Below are 22,626 nucleotides of genomic sequence, written 5' to 3'. Positions count from 1 at the left end.
ATAAATGGCGTTTCCATGCGCTGCTCTGGTTCGCCAGAAGCGGCTTAGTCATGCTGGCCACATGACCCAGAAGCTGTACACCGGCTCCCTCGGCCAATAAAGTGAGATGAGCGCCGCAACCCCAGAGTCAGTCATGATTGGACCTAATCATCAGGGCTCCCTTTACCTGTGTGTGTGTGTGTGTGTGTGTGTGTGTGTGTGTGTGTCTCATCCACATACGCTGTGCCTACAAAGCACAAGTCCTGGCAGTTCCCCACTTTCTAAGCATGGGTCCAAGGAGTTTTCCCCTTGCCCCCCTCCTTTCCAAGGGAAAACCCACTATTTAGTGATATATCAGAACAAATGGCAATCTGGGGGAAACCCAGAATCCTGTTAGCTCCGATTGAGCACTAAAGAGCAGTTTCTTTCCAGGGGGTGACAGAAATAGCAGAACAAGGGGAGGTGTAGATAAGCCACTCTGTATATATATATATGTATATACATACATACTGATGCAGACCACTAAAAAAACCAGCAACAATAATGTACATCAACCCTTCAATAATTGTGCTAAGACGTGCAGATTCCACTTACCGCTACACTGTGGTAGAGGTGACCATCCATTCCTTGTGCATTCTGCTATATTTTGTCCATCAGCTAGATGAAATCCACTGTCACACTGAATTTGAATTAGATCCTCACCATGATATATATTCCTTCGAGGTCTAAAAGTGCCATGAGCCACCTTTGGAGGGTTACATGTAATTTCTATTTAAAAAACAATGAAGTAAACATGTGACATGGAAACAGAAAAACAAGTGGCAAAACCACCTGGATTAGAAGCGCTGCTTTCTCTCTGTATATGAAGGGTTGTTGCTGTTGTTGTTTTAAGCCAATCTATTTATCTAGTAGTATCAGGGCAAAAAGGACAAATCCTACAATTTAAATTACAACAGGGGCACAGGATAGAAAGAAGAAAGGCAAAGATAGCAATGACACAAGGAAGAAGTGGAATGGAGAGACAAGTGTCACTGGAGAGGAATATGAGAAAATGCACCTATTATGTGGTCATTGTTTCGACGAGGGATGAGGGGTGTGGAGTTCAGACAAAGGTTTCATTGAAGACATGAGTTCTGAAGAAGTTGGAAAGAGAAACTGCTGGTCATCAGGCATGCTGATTTTAATTTCAGGGGTCGAGTTATGAAGCCCACATAACCATTGCAGGGCAACAGAACATCACATTTTCAGAAGCAGGAAAAAAAAGATTTAGAAGAACAAACTAAGGGAGCAAACATAGCACAAAACAGCCCAATGAGAACTTGGTGTATTCTTTAACCAGTGATTATTGAGATTTTTCAAGCAGTATATAAATTTTGTTATTTTAAAAATAATGCCACATTGAATTACCTTCACATTCAGGATACACAATTGCTTCTCCATTGCACCAGATTACAAAAGCAGACGGGGAATAATTTGCTGCAGGAGCATGCCCTGGTTTACAGGCAAGCTCAACAGAAGTACCACGTTGTACATATAAGTTTTGAAAACGATGCTCATCCGATTGCCCGACCACCTCAACTTTCTTGCTTTCCATTTCAGCCATTGAGATTCCACAGGGCTCTGTGATGAGAATGAAAATAGATTCTGTTCATGAAGGCAACCAGAGTATGTATTTGCCATATTGGAAAACTTAAACAAAAAGGAAGATTTTATATACATCAGTCTTGGGAACACAAGTCAATTTTTTGACATTCCAGTGCATTTGAAAAAAGCAACAAATTCTCTCTCACACACACACAAACAGCATTTGCAGAATTATCATTAAAGTCATGTGAGAACCTATGGCCTGCAGGCAGAATCTGGTCTGCCAGGCTATTGCAAGTAGTCTACCAGGCCTGGCCAAGTAAAACTCCTCTTCTGCTTCTGCTAAGGTGCCTCTTTGAAGTATCATTGCTAAGAAGTCTTACTGGTCAGGAAACAGCACTAAGACCTCCTATCACTGACACTACCACACCACTTAAGTGGTTTAGTAATGGCATTATTTTCCAAAGGATGAACTCGTTTTTGGCATTCATATAGTGCAAGGATGGGGAAGCTGTGGCCCTCCAGATATTGTTGGACTACAACTCCCATCATCCTTGACCGTGTTGACTAGAGATGATGGGAGTTGAAGTCAAACAACATCTGGAAGGCCAAAGGTTCTCCCAATCACATACACTGTGCTTGTTAAGTTTCCAAAGTACTTCAAAAGATGATGATGATGATGATGATGATGATGATGATGATGATGATGATTTATTTATACCCCACCCATCCGTCTGGGTTCCCTCAGCCACTCTGGGTGGCTCCCAACAGAAAATTAAAAACACAATAAAACATCAGAAATTAAGAAGTTCCCTAAACAGGGCTGCCTTCAGATGTCTTCTAGAAGTCAGATAGCTGTTTATTTCCTTGAATCTGATGGGAAGGCATTCCACAGGGCAGGCGCCACTACCAAAAAGGCCCTCTGCCTGGTTCCCTGCAACTTCGCTTCTCACAGTGAGGGAACCAGTGTCCAGGCTAAATTATGGGGGTGGAGGCGCTCCTTCAGGTATACTTGGCCAAGACCGTTTAGAACTTTAAAGGTCAACACCAACACTTTGAATTGTGCTTGGAAACGTTGTTCAGCAACTAATTTTCATATTATTAGTACCTATATTTTACAGAATGGGGACGGAAGCTGAGAGGATAAAGGTAAAGGTACCCCTGCCCGAGTCTTGACAGATTCTAGGGTTGTGCACTCATCTCACTCAATAGGCCGGGAGCCAGCGCTGTCCGTAGACACTTCCGGGTCACGTGGCCAGCATGACGAAGCTGCTCTGGTGAGCCGGCACCAGAGCAGCACACGGAAACGCTGTTTACCTTCCCACTATAGAGCGGTACCTATTTATCTACTTGCACTTAAGGGTGCTTTCGAACTGCTAGGTGGGCAGGAGCTGGGACCGAATGACGGGAGCTCACCCCGCCGCGGGGAATAGAACCGCTGACCATGCGATCGGCAAGTCCTAGGCGCTGAGGTTTTACCCACAGCGCCACCCGCGTCCCTGCTGAGAGGATACTAGCATGCTAAAGGTATTGCCTGAAAGCAAGATATGAACTAGGATTGTCCCTCTCCATATCTCACATGCTTCATGGTGGTGCTTTACTAATAAGAAACAATTATTTAAACCTTTCCCAAATATATCACATATAGAAGAAATTAATGAAGCAACCCTATATGCATGCCAGAAGATGGAATTTCTATCAAAGCAGAGGGGGGAAAGTTCTTACCTAGACAAATGGGCACTTTTGTCCAGTTCCCATTGTTACAAAAAGTTCTATTTTCTCCTTCCATGGCATAATATTTTTGGCATTTGAATTCCACTGAAGAGCCAGATGCGTATTGCTTCTGTGATAAGGTGATAATGTCTCCATTCTCAATAGTGGGTGTGTGACTACAGTTTCCCCCCATTTCTGGTAAATAATAAAGTGATAAGAACAGTGACTTAGTACAGTTACCAAAGGTCAAAAATAAAGGACTTTGAAATCCCTTTGTTCAAATCAGGCATGTCGAGATGGAGTATTTCTCTCTCTCTTGAGATACAGTGGTACCTCTGGTTATGAACTTAATTCGTTCTGGAGGTTCGTTCTTAACCTGAAACCATTCTTAACCTGAGGTACCACTTTAGCTAATGGGGCCTCCCACTGCCACTGCGTGCCACTGTGCAATTTCTGTTCTCATCCTGAGGTAAAGTTCTTAACCCGAGGTACTACTTCCGGTGTAGCGGAGTCTGCAACCCAAAGTGTTTGTAATCCAAGGTGTTTGTAAGCTGAGGTACCACTGTATTTGAAACAGAGGAAAAGCCAGTTCCAACTCAGATGCAGTCGCATGGCATCTAAATAATGCAACCAAGGTAATCAGCTCCTGGCTGCAAATTGATTCCCTCAGAATACAAAGCTTTGAAGGAAGAATTTCAAGACGTGGTGTTGCCCTTTGTCTTCTCCACTCTATGGTTGGAAAAGACTAGTGGCAACACCTTGCACAGTGGCTGAGTTCTTGCGGACAGTATGGCTGCTTGTCTTCCTTACCCTGGGGTGGAGAAGATGAGTGGGGATATCTTGTGGAAACCTATGGCTCTCGCTACGTTTGCAAGAGGGGGGCATTTTGACAGCAGCGGAAGTTAGGGGTGCAGTGCAGTGGGGGGTCTAGGGACTACACATTCCCTTTTCACCTCAGGTGGCAAAATTGGACACACCACCTCTGGTCCCAGATGAACATCGTTCTTGTGTGCAAGTGCCGTATGAATAAAAACTAGATTTCTAGCAGAATCAAGCTATGGTCCACTGGACAGAGAACAAGCACTGGCGCCCTGCAGCAACTCAGATAATTTGGAGACTCTCTGAACCAATGAGAAAGACAGCACTGGAAGCGTTCGCTTTTGAACTGGAAAGCGAGGTAGTTATAGACCATTTGAACATTTAAATAACCATGGAGGGATTTTTCAATATGAACAGCATGTTTACCAGAGATACACAATGGCAAATCCAAGTGCCCATCGATACACTTCCTGACTGAAGGAGCTGTGATGACATGTCCTTCCTTGCACAGGAACTGCAAGAACTGGTTATGCTGAATCACCTGGGACCGTCTTCGCTTCCCAGGCAGGAGCAGGTCTTTTGCGTCTAGCTGTTGTTTTGTGATACCACAAGGTGCTAAAAGAAAGAAAGGGAGGGGAGGCGGGGATCATCACTGGGACTCATTTCTCTGTATGTCCTATTCCATTTGCCCTCTTTGTGCTGCAAGGTTACCTCATATCTGTAGCTGTCTTTACGTGTTCAAAACAGGAGGATGTAAACACATGAGGAAACACAATAGGGACAGACTCGTTTGCTGCACCCACTCAGTCATTCATTGTGGTTTCTGTCAACTTCCATTTAAGTACTGGAAAAAACCCATTAAGGTCAACATTGGAGTAAAAATAGTCTCTAACTTGCCACCCACTGAAATGTATGGGGATGTATTTAATAGCACCATCCTATAGATGCACTTCAGAAGTAACTCCCATTCAGTGCAATGGGCTTAATCCTTGGGATGGGTATAGGATTATAGCCTGTATGTCATTGGATTGTGACCCTTCTTTTCTTTTTCCCCTCACAGTCTTGAGAAAAGGAGCAAGAGCTCAAAGATGCAAACTGACCCAAAATGACACCTTGATTCCATACTGGAGATGTGAATTCAGATCTAGTCGAACTCTCAAACAATATGGCAACTCTGGCTATTGATGTTTGCACTAAATAACTCTGATCCAGAATGTGAATTCTCTAGTTTCCTCAAATTACAGCATTCTGCCCAATTATGCAAATCCATTGATCCATACTAGCAGAATTAAAGTAGCCACACAGTGTAAAGATGAGGTATCTGTGATCCCTCAAATATTATTGAATTATACCTCATATCATGATGGGAGTTGCTGTCCAACAACAATCCAGAAGGCCAGCAGTTCCCAATTCTTGACAGAGTGTTTAAGTCCTCAAACATGGAGAAAGCAACTTTGCATGCAGTTGGGTTTCCAGAGGCTATGATGGACACCCCACATTTTGATTTAGAGTTTGCAATATTGAAAGTCAAGATGCCTCCTTACCCAAACACCTGGGTGCAGGTGTCCACTTTTGCCCACGACATGTTATCCATTCAGTGCCTTCCAAGACATATCCAGGGTTGCACTTGTATTGTGTTCTGTCACCCTCCAGGTATCTGGCCTTCTCATCACTTATCATTTCCCCAAAATCAATGTCAGGTGGTTCTTCACAAACTGCAATTATATTTACCATCAATATCAACATTCTCCCATTTTCCTGAAAGCACAGTAAATGTCAGGGACCGTGCTGTGGAGGACTGCACTGAGGAGGAATGGTGGGAGCCTCCTCATGCCCCCTGCCCCCCGCTCCTGATCCAGATCCTGAATTTTCCCAGGAGGACAGTATAGATTGGGAACAGTGGTTTGCAGAGGGGCATAGTTCAGAAGGCAGAAGCTGGGATATACTGGATGGTGAACACCTAGGAGAAGGAACACTGGAAGGGAGAGGGTTAACAGATTCACAGTCTCTAGACGGCATTCCTCCACCGCCCTCCCCACAGCTAGAAGGGCTCAGAAAGTCACAGAACAGAAAGCACAGAGGGGACAAGCTCAGATTACCAGACGTAGAAGTGACTTGTGTTCATAGGGACCAAAGGGGGTGGGCTATTTAATTGGGAGCACCACTATTACTAGGAGATTGGTTCTTAGTTCTCTTGCTGTGATTACTAAAGTTTCTAACTAGTAAGAAGAATCCTTTTCCTTTGTTCTGCTTCTCTACAGCCATGGGGGAGGAAGCCAATTCCCTGAAGCCTGACAGTAAATAAATAAAGCTGTACTTTGAAACCAAACACAAGTCAAATGTTTCCCTTTTTTAAAAAAAAATAAGCTGATGCTATCATTTTAATGTTATGTTAACGTTTAGATGTTATTTAATATTTATCTGTTATAGCCTTATAGTTTTTGAACTAACTATAACTGGTAAAACATATTTTGAAGGTTGGAACTCTGAAAGACACATTAAAAATGTGTTAAATAAATGCATCTTAAATCCAATATTTTTCAAAATAACCATCTATATTGGTAATCCTCAAGTATAAGTATTTATAAGGCTGAAATGCTCTGCCATTTACAAAATAATAATAATAATAATAATAATAATAATAATAATAATAATAATAATAATAATTTGTTATTTGTACCCTGCCCATCTGGCTGGGTTTCCCCAGGCACTCTGGGTAGCTTCCAACAAAGATTAAAAATACATTAAAATGCCACACATTAAAAACTTCCCTAAACAGGGCTGCCTTCAGATGTCTTCTAAATGTCAGATAGTTGTTTATCTCTTTGACATCTGATGGGAGGGCGTTTACAAGTTGATATATTAATAAAATCATTACTGCTAAGTATACTGTTGAGCTTTTCATACATTAAAAAGTGTGGGCTCACCATTTTGGGAAGTACAGCATGTCCACAGAAGAAATGGAAGAACGGAGACCAGCCAGCTTTCCATAGTGCTGCTTGTTGCTCCAGGCCACAGAATACTCACTTTCTACAACTAATTTTTCTAATGACTCTCCTTGCAAAAAAAAATAATCACTGGTGGTTCATGGCTCTGTGCCATGAGATGAGGAAGGATTACTGGAATGGGGAACATGAACTTTTAAACCAACAAGGAGTGTTTGCGAAAGATTTGCATTGGCACAGCACTTGGTGTGATGATGGCAGCTAGGCGGAACACCAACAAACCTTTCTTACCAAGTTGCAAACTTCTGAGAAAGCCCTTTTAGCTGTACAGCAGCCACGAAATTAAAAGAGGCCTGCTTCTTGGGAGAAAAGCAATGACAAACCTAGACAGCATCTTAAAAAGCAGAGACATCAGCTTGCCAACAAAGGTCCGTATAGTTAAAGCTATGGTTTCCCCAGTAGTGATGTATGGACGTGAGAGCTAGACCATAAAGAAGGCTGATCGCCGAAGAATTGATGCTTTTGAATTATGGTGCTGGAGGAGACTCTTGAGAGTCCCATGGACTGCAAGAAGATCAAACCTATCCATTCTGAAGGAAATCAGCCCTGAGTGCTCACTGGAAGGACAGATCATGAAGCTGAGGCTCCAATACTTTGGCCACCTCATGAGAAGAGAAGATAGGGTTCTCAAAGCTACCAGCATGAGTTTGATCAAACTGCGGGAGGCAGTGGGAGACAGAAGTGCCTGGCGTGCTCTGGTCCATGGGGTCACGAAGAGTCAGACACGACTAAACAACAACAAAACAGCAATGTGCACTACTAGGCAGAGCCAGCTCAGCTCCACCAGTGGCAGAGAAGCAGCACCAGCACTGAAGCCAATTTGGGGTGAGATTGCATCCGTTTCGGGTGAGACCTCACCTGAAATTGGCAGGCTTTCACTTGAAATTGGCACCAATGGAGGCACAAGGGCCAACTTATCCATTAGGGTTAGTGGCGTCCTGCGCCAGGGCACCCACCCATCAGTAGCACCCAGCAGCAGGAGTCCGGAACATGCTGGGCGGCGGCAGTGGCTCTTCCTACGGCCAGCTGTGCTCTCTCGCTTCCTGCCTGGGAGAGGAGGTGGTGGTGGTGGCACGCAAAACTACATGGCGCCCTTCTCCCTCCTGCCCACCCCGTGGCAGTAGTGGGACTGCTGAGGAAGCCCGCGTGGCAAGCGAGCCTTGAGCTGCCCAGGAGGATGGGGAGGGGGTGAGGCGCCAAGAACATCACTTGCACCACAGCGCCAAATATGCTTAAGATGGCCCTAGGAGGCACCACTTCTCTGCCATTGCCAGGTGTTGCAGGGCACACAGTGGTGGCAGTGGTGGCAATGGGTCGTTCTAAAGGAACTATAATATGGATAATTAAAGGTTGCATTGAGCTTTATTCCATGAAAGAAGAAAGGGTGAATCTATCCCACTCACTTGAGTGGACTCAGAGCACAAACAGTCACGTAGAAAAAACAAGTTCCTGCCAAGTAAATTCCCAGGAACAATGCGGATGTAATAACTTGCCATCTGTTTGCTTTAAAAAAAACCAACTGGTTTCAAATGGAATTGATTGAAGGGAATGTGAAATTACTGAAGGCTGCATACAGCATACTATTAGAATGGGAGACGAAAGATGAAGAGGTAAAATCAGTCATGATTAAATGGGCAAAATATATAGGTGACAACATTATTATAGAAAACTGATTTAAAACTTACAGACTGTTCCCTGTTGAAGGAGAGTTATATGAAGATGATGTACAGATGGTATGTGACACCAGTGCAGTTAGGGAAAATGTACAAAACTAGTTCAAATATATGTTGGAAGTGTAAGGAAAAGGAAGGGACATTTTATCATATGTGGTGGGACTGTAATGTAAATAAAAATATTTGGGAAATGATATATAACAAATTGAAGAAAATGTTCCATCTAACATTTGTCAAAAAAAACAAAACCTGAAGCATTTTTGTTAGGGATTGTAGGGAAAGACCTGCCAAAAAAGCTGAAAAATATCTTCATGTATGCGACAACGACCACAAAAGTCCTAATAGCACAAGGATGGAAGACTGAAGAAATGCCAACTAAAAATCATGGCAAGAAAAACTGATGGATTATGCAGAACAGGCAAAGTTGACACATAAGCCATGGAACAAGGATAACTGTGACTTTAAAGATGAATGGGGACCCTTTACAAAGTATTTGAAGAGGCAACAAAGTGAATTGGACTCCTTGGCAGATTTCGAGTAAACATTCACAAACTTTTTATTGACAATAATAAGTCAAACAATTTAAGGATCTTTACAAATTTGTAACATGCAGAGAACAGCTATTGGTGTTTGTGAAGAAGTAGCTTGATTTGATAATATTAAAAATAAATCATCAATGAATTTTGAAGATCAGGTGCTGGTTAAAAATGTCTTCTGTATGATTCTTCCAGTTACTTTTGTTGTCGCTGTTAAATAGAAAGTAAGCAATGAAAATGTAAGGTTACATACATACATAATTATCCTTTGTGTAGATACCTACTAAGAGTCTTTGATTAATTTATTATATTAAACTGGTTCCATATGCAAGTAACACTATATAATAATTATAAGATGGTTTCAACTTTTTTTGTCTAGAGTCACTCAACAGACACTGATAACCCCATTGCACAATCATTGCTGCCATTATTACCGTATTTTGCGCCCCATAAGACGCTCCGGCCCATAAGACACACCTAGTTTTTTTGGGGGGGAATAAAGGGAAAAAATTATTTCCCCCCCAGGCGCGGGGCTGGGGCAGCCCGAGCTTCCCCCGACCCCAGCCCGCAAACAGGCAGCTCTCTGCAAGCCGTGGGAGCCCAGCGGTGGTTCCCGCTGCTTGCGGAGAGATCCGCGAAGCCTGCAGGCGCTGGGATCAGCGCTTGCAGGCTTCGGGATGCCTGCAACTCTCCCCAAGCAGTGGGAACGTTCCCGCTGCTTGGGGAGAGATCCGCGAAGCCTGCACGTGCTGGGATCAGCGCGGGCAGGCTTCGGGATGCCTGCAACTCTCCCCAAGCAGCGGGAACGTTCCCGCTGCTTGCGGAGAGATCCGCGAAGCCTGCAGGCGCTGGGATCAGCGCGGGCAGGCTTCGGGATGCCTGCAACTCTCCCCAAGCAGCGGGAACGTTCCTGCTGCTTACGGAGAGATCCGCGAAGCCTGCAGGCGCTGGGATCAGCGCGGGCAGGCTTCGGGATGCCGGCAACTCTCCCCAAGCAGCGGGAACGTTCCCGCTGCTTGCGGAGAGATCCGCGAAGCCTGCAGGCGCTGGGATCAGCGCGCGCAGGCTTCGGGATGCCGGCAACTCTCCCCAAGCAGCGGGAACGTTCCCGCTGCTTGCGGAGAGATCCGCGAAGCCTGCAGGCGCTGGGATCAGCGCGCGCAGGCTTTGGGATGCCGGCAACTCTCCCCAAGCAGCGGGAACGTTCCCGCTGCTTGCGGAGAGATCCGCTAAGCCTGCAGGCGCTGGGATCAGCGCGCGCAGGCTTCGGGATGCCGGCAACTCTCCCCAAGCAGCGGGAGCATTCCCGCTGCTTGGGGAGAGGTCCGCGAAGCCTGGAGAGCGAGAGGGGTCGGTGCGCACCTACCGCTCTCGCTCTCCAGGCTTCAGCGAAAGCCTGCATTCGCCCCATAAGACGCACCCACATTTCCCCTTCATTTTTGGAGGGGGAAAAGTGCGTCTTATAGGGCGAAAAATACGGTACTTTCCAAATCATCTGTGTTACAATAAAAGGTCAAACATCATTTTCCGTGAGTGATGGCATTAAAAATCGTATTCCACATGTACAAAATATGCCTTGTTAGGCAAACATTTCTGATATTGATAGGTAAACTTTAACACCAATTTAAAGGGTTGGACACAACCCAAGTTAAAAAAAAAGGTAAAGGACCCCTGATTTTTGGGGTGTGTGTGTGTGTGTGTGTGTGTGTGTGAGAGAGAGAGAGAGAGAGAGAGAGAGAGAGAGAGAGAGAGAGAGAGAATGAATTATGGAACTCTCCTGGGGAATATTATGAATCCATTCATTCAGCATGAAAGAGCAACAAGAGATGCTTACTCCACAATGTGACGATTCTGATGCTTAGGAGCACTGAAGTTTAAATGGTCCTGGTGAATTTATTCTAAAGGCTGAGTAAGGAAGCGCTAACACACTTGTGGCATTTCATACCCAAAGGTGGATTGTGTCATGGCTTAATTTCGGCTTGACATGTGGCAGCAGAACTACTTTTTTTCTCATTTTAATTCTGTCTAGGACTTTGAGAAAGGAGAAAACAGTGAAACAAAGGGAAGGTGAGAGGAGAAAATAAGAGATGATGAACAACAAAGAAGAGTAACTCTGGGAGGAAATGAGAAAAATGGGTATAGATGGATAAAAATCGAAAATCTGCTGTAGACCAAGAAAATTTCAAAAACATTTATTTTGTAATGCACATTGCTTTCTATAGCTTAACAAAAATCACAGCTATGTGTGTTGAATTTTCTGTTATTATGCTTTAACTGCAATGTACCTACAGGTATACATCTTGGGTAGTCCAACCTGCCCTCTCTACATGGGGCTCTGAAGGGAGGCGAATATGGATCTGGCTGAAAGCCCCTTTTGCAGGCAAAATCTGTCACATCTCCAGATGCGGAATAGATTTTATAAGCGGATTTCCACTTCAGCTGTATATTGTTTTGATTCATATCTTCTTCAGTTGCTGTACAAGGAGCTGTAGAAAGTCACAGATCATGTCATCTAAGAGATTAATTTGACAACGAGGAATTCACTTGACCGAAACGAAAAACAAAAACCAACAGCCCTTTGGATCGTGTCCAAAGTTAGTCTTACTCAGTCAAACCCACTGAAATAAATTGAGATTGAGATGTGGTCCCATCAGTGGGTCTCCTCTGATGAAAAATAAGTAAAGCTTCTGTCAAATGAATAAATAAATAAATAGCAATTTGAATATTCTCCCCATTAAAACCAATTGGGAGTCACAAGCGTTAGATTTTCTGAGTTGAGATTCAGCCAATGTGAAGAAACCATCAGTAGCAGTCCACATTTAATTGGGTGCTTTCTGAATTGGGGTCTGATACCAATATTATTATACATTATATAGGAGTATGTGGCTGTTGTCATGGTAGCTATGAGGTCCTTGAGTCAGTCCAGACTATGAAGCCTCGGCATGTAAATGAAGTCTCCAAGCACAAATATTGCAAGGGCTGTCACATGGGAGAGGGAACAAGCTGGTTTTTTCCTGCTCTGGCTCAAACCAATGGCTTCAAGTTCAAGTTACAAGAAAGGATAAACACCAGAAAATACTTTCTGACAGTAAGAGCTGTTCCACCTCCTTCGGGATGTTGTGGACTCTGCTTCCTTGAGGTTTATAAGTAGAGGTTGGATAGCCACCTGGCATGGATGCTGAGATTCCTGCATTGCAGGGGCTTAAACTACATGACCCTTGGGGTCCCTTTCAACTCTATGATTCTGTGAAGTGCTTGGGGATTCTCCAGTCCAACTCCCCAGATCATCTCCACTAGCTTTAACAGAGAGGCTGGTGAACATCAGATCGAACAGTACACCAACAGGATCCCTGTGTCTCTGGCCCAACAGCAGGAACAACTCAACCCTGGCTCCCAGGTGGATTGGCTTCCTGGTGAGGAAGATACCAGGTCAGCCCCCTCATCCCCGATCAAGTCATGGAGGAACGTTTTATTGAGGCCTATCAGGGCATTCAGTAACAGCAGAACAAAATGTGAGGGTTGCCTGTAATGACAGCCCAAATTTTGTCAGAAGATGCAACAACCGTACGATATCTCCTGTCCCTTCACCTTATCTGGGGTAAAGAACAATATGGTCTCCACAAGTGGTTATTGTTAATGTTCTTCTGAAACTATTGATTTTTGTCCAAAACATTACAACGTGAAGTTTGAAGGCTCATTATAGATGTGATTAACCTTAAGGCCCATCTAATAGTTTGTTGATGCAGCTGTTTGCAGGAAGAGGCACTGAGGGGAATTTGAATTCACTGCTGTGAGGAAAGTGGAAAGTCAGTGTCTGGGAGGAAAACCTTGCAAAGGGAAAGACCCACATGGCTGCCTATTATCAGTAAAGGCACCCAAAGTTTGGTGGGTGGCTCGCTTTGCTTCATGAGAGAACTACCTGTAGTTCGTGGGAGGAGCTGGGATGGAGGGTAACTAAAAGTGTGTACTAAAGCAAAAACACATATAGAACAATGCCAACTGCTGACACCACACTGGTGCCACTAGGTCACAGGTTTTTGAATTTATTGAATATCCTTCAATAAAACAGAAAAAGCAAAGATTTAGAGAAATTTCCTGTACCTATGCATGTTGGTGTATCTGTCCAATGCCCGTTGACACATTGTACATCTTGATTTCCTTGCATATTGTAGAGAGCTTGGCACTTATATTGTACACGTGCCCCTGGCATATATTCCGAAGTTGCCAGGCCCAGAAAGTCTCCATTTTCAATAGGAGGTGGAGGACCACATTTTCCTGCAGCATCTGTGGTGATGCATTGAAACAGAAAAAGGAATCTATTACATGGCATTTATTAGGATTACACATATGGCTGTGCACACAAGCATTTCTAGAATTCAGCTTCTACATCAGGAAAAAAGAAAAGTATCATGCAAAGATTTACCGTATTTTCGGCCCTATAGGACACACTTTTTCCCCTCCAAAAATGAAGGGGAAATGTGTGTGCGTCCTATGGGGCGAATGCAGGCTTTCGCTGAAGCCTGGAGAGCGAGGGGGGTCGGTGCGCACTTACCCCTCTCGCTCCCCAGGCTTCAGGAAGCTATCCACTAGCGTGGGAGACACAGCTCTCCCACGGCTAGTGGAGAGATTGCTGGCACCCAGAAGCTTGGGCGTACTGAGCACAGCACGCCCCAAGCTTTGGGCCTCGCGCAGCGCTACGCTAGCCGTGGGAGAGCTGTGCGACTTTGCGCAGCTCTCCCACGGCTTGTGAATAGCAGCCTGTTCTGGGGGCTGGGGTCGGGGGAAGCTTGGGCTTCCCCCGCCCCAGTCCCGCACCTGGGGGGGAAATATTTTTTTTCCTTTATTTCCCTCCCAAAAAACTAGGTGCGTCCTATGGGCCGGTGCGTCCTATGGGGCGAGAAATACGGTAATTTAAAAAGGGGGGGAAGTTTTAATATACGTTTTATTGAGCTATGTATATCTGCTTGGTGAAATAATCAGTGAACAAATTGTCTTTCTTTTGTCTCTTCAAGTGTGGCTGACATTCTACCAGCACCTCCTTAGTTGGTCAAACAGACCAATCATTAAAACAATTAGAACCTATTTTGACATGGATCTCATTGGGAGGAGGCGGCGGCTGTCCTCTGAATTTTGCTCAGCTCTTCACTATCAAAATTTATCATATTCTGCTGTTTTTGAAAATCTCTTTCAGTATCTTGCAAGTGTCTATTTGTAAAAATTGATTCTGCAGAAGCATAGAAGTTTATAAAATGCTGGTGCCTGAATATCTTGTGCTTCCATAAACACCTCTGTTAGTTTTCTCCTTTCTGCCTCTGATGTCTGGAACTCCTGCCCCAAACATGCAACTTGGGGGTAGGCAGTGTGATGCTATCTAGATGTTGCTGGACTACAACTCCAATCAGTCCCAGAATGGCGAATGGTCAGGGGAGTTACAGTCCATCAACATCTTGAAGCACTAAGTTTGCTGCAGTTGAATGGGGCTAATTCCACTGGTTCTAAAACTGCCTTTGCCATGAAGCGTTTGGCTTTCTGCTTAGCAATGTCTGAAGTGGGATGGGATGAGGCAGGGTGCGCCCCATCATTTTGGGCAGACATATTTGAAGATGACCTATTCATCTATCTCTTTCTTGCCTTGTCCCCGTCCAGATTTTGTCCTCCATGTGGGATTTCCAAAGCCGTCCCGTTAGGTACTGTGCAAAGCACAGTAGATGAATCTTTAGTCTCATCCAGTATTGTGTTTATGTTCCTACCTCTCCAGTCTACTAAAGTTCAGTTTGTAAGCTCTTTCAGGAACGGACCTGTTCTTATTTTTCTGCATTGTCTCCTCTCCACCCCCACTCTTATGCTTTAAAGCACCTTATGCACTGATGGTGTAAAAAACCATAATATTATTCTTACTTATGAGGTTATAATGGTTAGCCAAATGGTGGAATGAATGTCTAAATGATCCACAACACATATAACAACACAACTCTCACCACCTCAAATGGCATACTTCAAGGTACACAGGCAGCTCCCAGTCATCTAGAGCTGAGTAATCCAGCTGAACAATTGACTCAACAATTTCCTAGAGAACAAGAGGGCACGTGTGTGTCTTGAGAATGCATCAAGTACTATAAATTCTAAACGGCCTCGGTACAGTATACCTGAAGGAGCGTCTCCACCCCCATCGTTCTGCCCGGACGCTGAGGTCCAGCACCGAGGGCCTTCTGGCGGTTCCCTCATTGCGAGAAGCAAAGCTACAGGGAACCAGGCAGAGGGCCTTCTCGGTAGTGGCGCCCGCCCTGTGGAACGCCCTTCCAGCAGATGTCAAAGCGATAAACAACTACCTGACATTCAGAAGAGATCTGAAGGCAGCCCTGTTTAGGGATGTTTTTAACGTGTGATATTTTACTGTATTTTTGGTTTCTATGGAAGCCGCCCAGAGTGGCTGGGGAGGCCCAGCCAGATGGGCGGGGTATAAATAATAAATTATTATTATTATTATTATTATTATTACTACTACTACTACTACTACTACTACTACTACTAATTTAATTTATTATAGAAAGGTTGAGATATCTCAGTTCTTCTGTACTTATTACAGTTCAAGGGACGCTGGCTACTAGTGCTGGAAGAGACAAAAATACTTCTAGACTATCCTTTGCTATGGATCACAGTCATCTGAGAGGGAGACTGGAATCAGATGGACATAGACAGTCTAGATCAACATGTGCCACAAACAGATGATTACATCGTAAATAGCTCAAATTGATTTAAATAAGCATCGCAAGCCACCTTGTGCTGTGGAAGACCAATTGGGTCTGCATGGATTTCTTCCCACCCAATCACAATCGTGATGATTGGTCAATGAAGGAAAACTACCACCTCCAACTACTGAGTAATCCCATAGGAATCTCCATCAGGCCCGTTCTAGATGAAGATTGTTGGTTTTCCCATAGTATACACTTCAGTCTTGACTCCCTCTGGTATATTCCTCATAGCCCAGAGATTAGCAGAAGGTAAAGAATATATGACAGTCCAAGACTATGCAAAAATCCGCACAGTGCAAAATGTAACATACAACTTTATTTTTAAAAGGAAGGATGTTATATTCCTCTCTTTTAGAATACAGTGGTACCTCTGGTCACAAACTTAACTCGTTCCGGTGGTCCATTCTTAACCTGAAACTGTTCTTAACCTGAGGTACCACTTTAGCTAATGGGGCCTCCCGCTGCTGCCACACTGCCACTGCCACCACCACGCAATTTCTCTTCTCATCCTGAGGGAAAGTTCAAAAACCCAAGGTACTACTTCTGGGTTAGCGGAGTCTGTAACCTGAAGTGTCTGTAACCCGAGGTGTCTGTAACCCGAGGTACCACTGTATTTTTAAAATTGGACACCAAATACCTATGCATCTTGGTGGTTCTGTCCATTCTTTGTTCACACACTTTACTGTAAAAGCTCCAAAAAGGCTGAATCCTTGGCGACAGCGATAGCGCACCTTCTCAAGTGGCAAGTACCTTTGCTTGAGAGCAGTCGTAATCTGACCATTAGCAACCCGGGGTGGGGGAGTGCATGTTACATCTGAAATGATAGAGAAAACTTCAGTCCTTGAAAATGCATTCTATTCCCACAAAACAGCACCTACCAGTTTGTTCCAACATTCTGAGAGTGGACAACAGATGTCATAAGAGAGGATACTCTCCTAACTGTGAGAATTGCTGGTCTCCAACCCCCATCGAGGGTATAGGCTCCTATCTACCCAGCTGTAACCATAATCACATGGTTCGGAGCCCCTATGTTCTGATTCGATACATGATATCCTCTGCCATTGGCCCTTAAACTCTGAGTCATAATCATAGCTGTCAACCATCCTTTATTTGGCAGGAAAGTCCTTTATTCCAGCACCGTGTCCCACTACTGTCCCTTATTGATGATGTCCCTTAATTTTCCCGGGTTTCAAAGGAAGCAGCTCCTCTCCCTCCCTCCCTGCCGGCCAGGGAGGAGGTAGGGTCCAACTACGTTGCTTGGCTGCGTTGCTCACCCAATAAGGAGTCTAAGAACGATGCCTTGTGCCGATCAAATCGGCCACATTGCCTGCGGACTCGCCTTTGCTCAGCGCTTCCCAGCGGAGAGGTGACAGTGGTTTTCCTTGCTGCATCCCCTTTGCTGGGTTGCTGCGCTGTGGCAACCACTGCTTGAGGCTTCGTTTGGCTGCTGGCTGGGCTTTCTGCCTTTGGCTTGGAGGGGCTCAGAAGTTGAACATACCTGTGCTTGGAAAATCCCTTATTTTGGCTGCTGATCCCTTATTTTTGAGGCTGCTGGTCCCTTGTTTTCAAATCTGTACAGCTATGTCATAATGTCATAATGACAGCTATGGTCATAATTCACAGCTTGGAAGTTTAGGCAGCCAATCACGTTGGGAGTGGGAGTGGCCCAGGCCTTCAGAAATGTACATAAGCAGTTCCTTTGCCCCTGTTGTCCAGTTCCGTTAGTTCAATAAAGGTTCCTGTTGTTATCACTGTGTCTTGCCTCGTGGGAAACCATCTACACTACACTTTTGTAAATGAGTCCAGGAAGAAAGGTCCCTGAAAATGGCAGCTGTATTGGGTCATTTAAGGGTAAGTCAAGGTGCATATGGCAACTCCTCTTCCCTGCTCCCTGGAACACAAAAAGCACTGAAATCTACAAGCTTTAAAGGCACGCAGGAAACTGCCTTATGTAGAGTCAGACCACTGGTCCACCTAGCTCAATTTTATCTGTGTCCAGGATCCTGTGGCCCTCCAGATGTTGTTGGACTACATCTCCCATCATCCCCAGCCAGCAAGGTTGATGGTCAGAGATGATGGGAAGTGCAACAACATCTGGGGGCCACAGGTTCCCCATCCCTGCTCCATATGGACTGGTAGAGGCTCTCCAGGAGTTCAGGCAGAGGTTTGTCCTAGCCTCCACCTGGAGATGCCAGGGATTGAACATGGCACTTTGCGCATAGAAAACCTGTCTTTGATCCCTGCTAGTATATTGCCATACTGAAATTCTCCTATACAATTCAAGTCAATGCACAGTCTGAGAGGCAGTTTCCATGCTCTATTGCTGCCCTTCCCCATCTGAGGCTGACTAGAAAGGGGCATGTCTTAACACTGGGATACCATTCTATCATGCAGTATTTCCCAGTGCAGAGGCAAAATTGCCAGCATTCAGAGGAGGGCACATGGAAAACAGGGACTCACACAGGTGGATAATTCTCCTTGTTAGGACTTTAAAAATAAATTTCTTTGGCTGTAACAGTAAAGCACGCCTCCAGTTTTAACTCAGAAATAAAATACAGTGGTGCCTCGGGTTAAGTACTTAATTCGTTCCAAAGGTCCATTCTTATCCTGAAACTGTTCTTAACCTGAAGCACCACTTTAGCCAATGGGGCCTCCCGCTGCTGCCGCGCCGCCGGAGCACGATTTCTGTTCTCATCCTGAAGCAAAGTTCTTAACCTGAAGCACTATTTCTGGGTTAGCGGAGTCTGTAACCTGAAGCGTATGTAACCCGAGGTACCACTGTATCTGCCTTGGCCATCAGATATTTTGTAATCTCTTCCCAGCTTCTTCCACTTCCTTTTTTACATTTATGTTTGGCACACAGAAGGAAGATCAGGAAGCCAGTATACCTGAAGGAGCATCTCCACCCCCATCGTTCTGCTTGGACACTGAGGTCCAGCTCTGAGGGCCTTCTGGCAGTTCCCTCACTGCGAGATGTGAGGTTACAGGGAACCAGGGAGAGGGCCTTCTCAGTAGTGGCACCCACCCTGTGGAATGCTCTCCCATCAGATGTCAAGGAAATAAACAACTTTCCAACTTTTAGAAGACATCTGAAGACATCCTTGTTTAGGGAAGTTTTTAAGGATTGATGCTTTTATTTTGTTTTTAGATATCTTGTAAGCTGCCCAGTAGAGACGTGGGTGGCGCTGTGGGTAAAACCTCAGCGCCTAGGACTTGCTGATCGTAAGGTCGGCGGTTCGAATCCCCGCGGCGGGGTGAGCTCCTGTCGTTCGGTCCCAGCTCCTGCCCACCTAGCAGTTCGAAAGCACCCTTAAGTGAAAGTTGATAAATAGGTACCGCTTTATAGCGGGAAGGTAAACGGCGTTTCCGTGTGCTGCGCTGGTGCAGGCCCACCAGAGCAGCTTCATCACGCTGGCCACGTGACCCGGAAGTGTCTCCGGACAGCGCTGGCTCCCGGCCTCTTAAGTGAGATGGGCGCACAACCCTAGAGTTGGACACAACTGGCCCGTACGGGCAGGGGTACCTTTACCTTTAAGCTGCCCAGAGTGCAGACAGATCAGGAGGGTAAAAATAAATTATTATTATTATCATCATCATCATCATCATCATCATCATCATCATCATTATACTCATCTGCAATGCCAGGTCTTACCTACACATGTCGGTGGTTGTGACCACTCTTTATTTTGACATGTTACATTAGGCGATCCAGAGATTTCAAAACCTTCACGGCACTCATAATGCACCTCGTCGTCAGGCAGATAGACCTCTGCTGTCCCCGCCACAATATCAGCACCGGCAACTGCAGGGGGCTCTCCGCAGATTGCATCTACATGGGGAGAGGAAACCAACAAATAAGCTTTTCCTCCACAAATTGTGCTTTCTGCATAATAGATACCCATCATTCTTTTTTAAAAAAGAATACCAGAACCTAATGTGAATGAACACAAAGAGTGCAAGAGCTTAATGCAAGCAAACCTTGCTTACAGGAAGAGTTGCCAACTTCTCAGAAACATTGCAGGGGCCCTATGCAACGCTTTCAAACTGCTAGGTTGGCAGGAGCAGGGACAGAGCAACGGGAGCTCACCCTGTCGCAGGGATTCGAACCGCCAACTTTCCGATTGGCAAGCCCTAGGCTCAGTGGTTTAACCCACAGCGCCACCCGCGTCCCCATGCAAGGGAAAGAAGTCACCCCCAAATGTCTCGGCCCCTAGGAGTTGGTGCCTATGTTTACAGATCATGGTTAAGGGGGGCCAAGCTTAACTGCAATCCTGCTGTCCAATGCCTAACTAAAGCCAAACATTGGTTTAACTACTGTAGCCTTTTTAGACTTTACCAACTGGTGGGGTCTGTGTTGCTCCCGGACACCGAGGTTTGGTTCAGAGAAAGAGTTTATTTTGCTCTCCGGATAGCAGAAGGCACTTGCGTGGTCAGTCCACAGCAAGTCCAAAGAAATGAGAAATTTCATGCAGTATATATATCCTCTAGGCACCCTCTCCCCCCTTCCTCAGGAATTCAAGCACGTTAGCTTATACACATAAATTGACATCCATGACCATAAACAGTTATTCCTGTTCCGGCACTCTTAACCATAAAAGGTTGTTCCTGTTCCTATACTTTTATCTTGGGGCAGGAGGTCACCAACTCCTGGTGCCGTTCCCGGGTCTCTTGTCAGACTTGACAAGGTCTGTGCGTCTTTGTGGTCTTTGTGGTCAGGATGTAAGATAAGACCCAGACGTGCCATCCCTGCTCTACTGGAACTGGCAAGGCCACTCATTGCCATCACGGACTGATAAGGGAGAGGGCTTTGAGCACTTGTTTATACAAGTCCCTAAAACAGTTGGATGGCACCTTGTACACCTCATTCCAGCAACTGCTGCAGCCAAGCTGGTGCCAAATGTATTGCTCTGCTTTCCTTCGAACCACATCAGTGAAGCCGAAAGGGGGGTCTTCTTGTCTGGGCAGCCCAGGAAAAATGAGAAGCGGGAAGAACTGAAATTGACAGATGCATCCATACCTCAGACAGATAGTTATTTTAACCCAAGGTCATTTCGTTTAAGTATCTCTAAGATACTTGATTTGTTCTGCTATAATATAGGCCCAGTTAAGCTCTATGTCACATAGATTTCAGTGGGAAGAATAACTACGTTCTCAAACTCGGCTGGATGTTGCCACTACCCTTTAATTGAATTGTATTAGGCAATATTATTTCTTCAGGGCAGAATTTTAATTTGACAAAGGGATTTTGTTAATTTATGATGGCAGCAGAACCTGGGATTCAGCACTAAATTCCTAAATATAACCATCAGAAAAATGTTTGATATTTTATTGTGGTTTTAATATTTTGTTGGGAGCTGCCTAGAGTAGCTAGGGAAACCGAGCCAGATGGGCAGGGTATAAACAAGAAAATTATTATTATTAAATCAGTCAATCAATCAATCAGTCAGTCAGCTTACATCATATATTTTGCTTCATCAGCTGTGTAGGGGAGAACAGGGGAAGAGTGTAAGACACTTGGTTGCTCCTTATGGCATCAGCTGCCATTCGTGTTACATCTAATTCCTGCCATTCTATTGCAGCGGCTTCCAAACTTCTTGGAGAGAAATTCACCATGGAGCACTATCTCCACCCTTATACCAAAGAAACATATTTATTTATTTTTCTTTCCAATCTCTTCACAGAGCACTTGGAGATGCTTTGTGGAGCAACCAGTGCTCCATGCAGCACAGTTTGGGAACCACTGATCTATTGAATAAGCATCTTTATTACCTCACGAGTGCATTACTATCTTACACAAAAAAGGCAAAGCACCCCTGGATGGTTAAGTCCAGTCAAAGGCGACTATGGAGTTGCGGCGCTCATTTTGCTTTCAGGCCAAGGGAGCTAGTGTTTGTCCACAGACAGCTTTCCGGGTCACGTGGCCAGCATGTCTAAACCACTTCTGGCACAATGGAACACTGTGACGGAAACCAGAGTGCACAGAAAAGCCGTTTACCTTCCTGCCGCAGCAGTACCTATTTATCTACTTGCACTGGTGTGCTTTTGAACTGCTAGGTTGGCAGGAGCTGGGCAGAGCAATGGGAACTTACCCCATTGCGGCAAGCCCAAGAGGCTCAGTGGTTTAGACCACAGCAACACCCACATTCTTGGTTTGAATCCCCATTATTAAATAAGAAGAACATAAGAAGAGCCTGATGGGTCAATGGCCCTTCTAGGCCAGCGTTCTGTCCTCAAGTGGGCAGCCAAATGTCTGTTGAAGACCCACAAGCCTGATCTGAGTGTAAGAGCAGTCTCACTTCCTGTGATCTGCAGCAACTGGTATATGAAAAGCAGAGGCATCAATGGCCTTCTCCATGAATTTCTCCAGTCCTCTTTTTAAGCCATCTAACTTGGTGGCTATCAATGTCTTCTGTATGAGTAGGTTCCAAAGTTTAACTGTGTCCTTAGAATAATTTGAGAGAGGAATTGCCATTTTTAGGCCACATTGTCATTTATATTTTCTAGTTTCTTTTCTTTCTTTTTAAAAAAGTTATGCTTCTTTAGTTTATAAATCACACACCACCAC

At 45.0% G+C, this 22,626-nt stretch overlaps 1 protein-coding gene across 9 annotated transcripts in view; it reads right to left on the bottom strand.

Moving 5' to 3' along the window:
- Positions 1 to 22,626, bottom strand: part of LOC308587016 (complement factor H-like) — a 93,679-nt gene that overhangs the window by 2,974 nt on the left and 68,079 nt on the right. For 4 of the 9 annotated variants that reach the window (XM_081194298.1, XM_081194302.1, XM_081194306.1 and 1 more), the window contains 5 exons: positions 19,714 to 19,890; positions 16,699 to 16,875; positions 13,411 to 13,593; positions 11,599 to 11,795; positions 9,388 to 9,519 (listed from right to left, as the gene is read on the bottom strand). In XM_081194298.1, the coding sequence (XP_081050424.1) occupies positions 9,505 to 9,519; positions 11,599 to 11,795; positions 13,411 to 13,593; positions 16,699 to 16,875; positions 19,714 to 19,890 (749 nt within the window). In that variant the 3' untranslated portion in view covers positions 9,388 to 9,504. Of the gene's footprint in view, positions 1 to 9,387; positions 9,520 to 11,598; positions 11,796 to 13,410; positions 13,594 to 16,698; positions 16,876 to 19,713; positions 19,891 to 22,626 lie in introns of those variants that run through there. The other 5 variants (XM_081194303.1, XM_081194301.1, XM_081194299.1 and 2 more) reach the window with 5 other exon arrangements.

The sequence above is a fragment of the Podarcis bocagei genome (genome assembly GCF_964188305.1).
Source record: "Podarcis bocagei genome assembly, chromosome: 5".
NCBI classification, from domain to species: domain Eukaryota; kingdom Metazoa; phylum Chordata; class Lepidosauria; order Squamata; family Lacertidae; genus Podarcis; species Podarcis bocagei.
Note: the sequence above shows the minus strand (reverse complement) of the source record. Positions and strands in the feature narration are given on the sequence as shown.